Genomic DNA, 5000 nt, shown 5'->3' on the forward strand with positions numbered 1-5000 from the left:
ACAACTCTTACTTAGTGAGTGCCAACAACGCTACAAGTGTGACAAAGACAACATAACAACTCTTACTTAGTGAGTGCCAACAACGCTACAAGCGTGACAAAGACAACATAACAACTCTTACTTAGTGAGTGCCAACAACGCTACAAGCGTGACAAAGACAACATAACAACTCTTACTTAGTGAGTGCCAACAACGCTACAAGTGTGACAAAGACAACATAACAACTCTTACTTAGTGAGTGCCAACAACGCTACAAGTGTGACAAAGACAACATAACAACTCTTACTTAGAGAGTGCCAACAACGCTACAAGTGTGACAAAGACAACATAACAACTCTTACTTAGTGAGTGCCAACAACGCTACAAGTGTGACAAAGACAACATAACAACTCTTACTTAGTGAGTGCCAACAACGCTACAAGTGTGACAAAGACAACATAACAACTCTTACTTAGTGAGTGCCAACAACGCTACAAGTGTGACAAAGACAACATAACAACTCTTACTTAGTGAGTGCCAACAACGCTACAAGTGTGACAAAGACAACATAACAACTCTTACTTAGTGAGTGCCAACAACGCTACAAGTGTTGATATTTCACAACAATCATGACAACTGTGGCTTACACAAAGTAACTCGTACCAAAAGAAGACTTGGACTATCTTAACTGGCATCTATGTCCTATATTAGTTCACCTTGGAATAGTCTTCAATAAGTGCTAATCAAACAATGACTTACTGTACAATGTCTGCTGACTGATGGGATGTTTATATCTTTCAGCACTAGGCTAGTACTCCCTGTGTAGAACACAACAGTAGAATTAACCTGAAATAGTGATTGCTAAAAGTAGTTCCTTGGTGTTAGCGCTAACATTGGATACATTAAAGAACATGGACTGCCTCAAATGCACTTGGGTGGCTGTAGGCAACCCCCTGATGTTGCATGACCTCCCCAAGATGACATCATTGATGTCCTTCAGGTCCCGTGTACACGGAGATGATCAACAACCTCCTGCAGCCTCTCCTGGAGGTCAAAGGTTGTCGTCTGATTCGCCACAACGTCTTTCACGCGCTGCCAAACACGGCCAACACTTTGATCGGCCGTGCAGCTCACATTGCTGTTCTGGACTCTGAACTCTTCCTGGAGAAGTTCTTCCTGGTGGCCGGACTGGACTACTTTAAATAATATTCATACAATGTACTGTATGTACATTGTAACAATATACTGTATGTATGTATATCAATATACTGTATGTACATTATAACAATATACTGTATGTATATCTATATACTGTATGTACGTACATCAATATACTGTATGTATATCAATATACTGTATGTACATTATAACAATATACTGTATGTACATTATAACAATATACTGTATGTACATTATATCAATATACTGTATGTATGTATATCTATATACTGTATGTACGTACATCAATATACTGTATGTATATCAATATACTGTATGTACATTATAACAATATACTGTATGTACATTATAACAATATACTGTATGTACATTATAACAATATACTGTATGTATGTATATCAATATACTGTATGTACATTATAACAATATACTGTATGTATGTATATCAATATAATGTATGTACATTATAACAATATACTGTATGTATATCAATATACTGTATGTATGTATATCAATATACTGTATGTACATTATAACAATATACTGTATGTATGTATATCAATATACTGTATGTATATCAATATACTGTATGTATGTATATCAATATACTGTATGTACATTATAACAATATACTGTATGTATGTATATCAATATACTGTATGTATATCAATATACTGTATGTATGTATATCAATATACTGTATGTATGTATATCAATATACTGTATGTACATTATAACAATATACTGTATGTATGTATATCAATATACTGTATGTACATTATAACAATATACTGTATGTACATTATAACAATATACTGTATGTATGTATATCAATATACTGTATGTACATTATAACAATATACTGTATGTATGTATATCAATATAATGTATGTACATTATAACAATATACTGTATGTATATCAATATACTGTATGTATGTATATCAATATACTGTATGTACATTATAACAATATACTGTATGTACATTATAACAATATACTGTATGTATGTATATCAATATACTGTATGTATATCAATATACTGTATGTACATTATAACAATATACTGTATGTATGTATATCAATATACTGTATGTATATCAATATACTGTATGTATGTATATCAATATACTGTATGTATGTATATCAATATACTGTATGTATATCAATATACATGTATGTACATAACAATATACTGTATGTATGTATATCAATATACTGTATAAACATTATCACAATATACTGTATGTATGTATATCAATATACTGTATGTACATTATAACAATATACTGTATGTATGTATATCAATATACTGTATGTACATTATATCAATATACTGTATGTACAGTACAACAATATACTGTATGTACATTATAACAATATACTGTATGTATGTATATCAATATACTGTATGTATATCAATATACTGTATGTATGTATATCAATATACTGTATGTACATTATAACAATATACTGTATGTATGTATATCAATATACTGTATGTATATCAATATACTGTATGTATGTATATCAATATACTGTATGTATGTATATCAATATACTGTATGTATGTATATCAATATACTGTATGTACATTATAACAATATACTGTATGTATGTATATCAATATACTGTACGTATATCAATATACTTCATGTACATTATAACAATATACTGTATGTATGTATATCAATATACTGTATGTATATCAATATACTGTATGTATATCAATATACATGTATGTACATAACAATATACTGTATGTATGTATATCAATATACTGTATGTACATTATCACAATATACTGTATGTATGTATATCAATATACTGTATGTATATCAATATACTGTATGTACATTATAACAATATACTGTATGTATGTATATCAATATACTGTATGTACATTATATCAATATACTGTATGTATGTATATCAATATACTGTATGTATATCAATATACTGTATGTACATTATATCAATATACTGTATGTACAGTACAACAATATACTGTATGTACATTATAACAATATACTGTATGTATGTATATCAATATACTGTATGTATATCAATATAATGTATGTACATTATAACAATATACTGTATGTACATTATAACAATATACTGTATGTACATTATAACAATATACTGTATGTACGTATATCAATATACTGTATGTACATTATAACAATATACTGTATGTACATTATAACAATATACTGTATGTACATTATAACAATATACTGTATGTATGTATATCAATATACTGTATGTATATCAATATACTGTATGTATGTATATCAATATACTGTATGTATATCAATATACATGTATGTACATAACAATATACTGTATGTATGTATATCAATATACTGTATGTACATTATCACAATATACTGTATGTATGTATATCAATATACTGTATGTATATCAATATACTGTATGTACATTATAACAATATACTGTATGTATGTATATCAATATACTGTATGTATATCAATATAATGTATGTACATTATAACAATATACTGTATGTACATTATAACAATATACTGTATGTACGTATATCAATATACTGTATGTACATTATAACAATATACTGTATGTACATTATAACAATATACTGTATGTACATTATAACAATATACTGTATGTATGTATATCAATATACTGTATGTACATGTGCAATCAATACATACATTTTGTCAAGTCATAATACAACATACTGTACGTACATTAGATCATGTCATTATGGTACAACATACTGTACGTACATTAGATCATGTCATTATGGTACAACATACTGTACGTACATTAGATCATGTCATTATGGTACAATATACTGTATGTACAACACATTGTTAGGTTGGAGGTTTTTTTTTAGCAATGAAAAAAATATAAAAACAACTTTGCAAAGAAATAAATGCCATAATTAATTTGTCAACAATGTTTTTAACAGTAGTACATATTTTGTTTGAATATAATATTGAAAGAAGCAGTGACTTGTAGCCAAACAAACAAACTATATATTAGATATTTATTACAACATAATTGTGTTGGCCTTATGAACAACTTCCTGTTATTTGCCTCATGGACACAACATTAGGTACACAGTGTTACTACCTTCTTAAAGGCACAGTGTACCTAATGTTGTGGCCTGACGTCACATCTCATTTATGAACGCACATAAGTTACACATTTATTGGAACCACAAGTCTAAAATGTAGAAATATAAGCTTTCATTTGCCAATAATAATGTAAAGTACATACAGTATGATGACAGTCAGTTATGCAAATGACAAATGTCCACTGCAGAGGACACTGGCTCTCAGGAGGTTATTGAACAACATTTACTTTTTGTGTGGTAATGTTTAACCTTTGACCCGAGTGGCACGTTATCGACAGCCAGGCTTTGTGTTTGCTAGTAACATCCATCACGGCCAGGCAGACAACAGAGGTGACTTCTCTGTGGCTAACGCCATCAAAATAAACACTAGCTTTCAGGGGCCAACACTCACTTGCTGCCAAGTCCAGGGGCCGTACTTATCAAGCTTCTTAGAATTACTCCTAAGAAGTCTGCTAAGAGTTGACTTAAGAGTAAATACATTCTGCACTTCAAAGTTAGTTATCAAGCGTCTTACTCACACTTTCAGCGAAGTGTAGGACTGAATCTTAAGTGTCACACTCAGAGCTGAATTACGACATTACTATGTGCCGTAAACGCAATTTTAGGTGACGTCATTTCTGTGTCCATAGAAATGACCAATCACGGAAGGGAATCCCTTGTCTAAGAATAAAGAAATATCTTGGAAATATTTAAGTGGACAATGGGAGTGTATATTTTGA

The 5000-nt window shown here is 30.0% G+C and overlaps 1 protein-coding gene and 1 long non-coding RNA gene across 4 annotated transcripts in view; one reads left to right on the top strand and one right to left on the bottom strand.

Moving 5' to 3' along the window:
* Positions 1–1192, top strand: part of LOC133635906 (protein FAM135B-like) — a 185947-nt gene extending 184755 nt beyond the window's left edge. For all 3 annotated transcript variants that reach the window (XM_062029353.1, XM_062029354.1, XM_062029355.1), the window contains one exon: positions 980–1192. In XM_062029353.1, the coding sequence (XP_061885337.1) occupies positions 980–1185 (206 nt within the window). In that variant the 3' untranslated portion in view covers positions 1186–1192. The remainder of the gene's footprint in view (positions 1–979) is intronic.
* Positions 1–5000, bottom strand: part of LOC133635909 (uncharacterized) — a 397010-nt gene that overhangs the window by 17351 nt on the left and 374659 nt on the right. The gene's annotated exons all lie outside the window — the stretch shown is intronic.

The sequence above is a fragment of the Entelurus aequoreus genome, linkage group LG20 (assembly GCF_033978785.1).
Source record: "Entelurus aequoreus isolate RoL-2023_Sb linkage group LG20, RoL_Eaeq_v1.1, whole genome shotgun sequence".
NCBI classification, from domain to species: Eukaryota; Metazoa; Chordata; class Actinopteri; order Syngnathiformes; family Syngnathidae; genus Entelurus; species Entelurus aequoreus.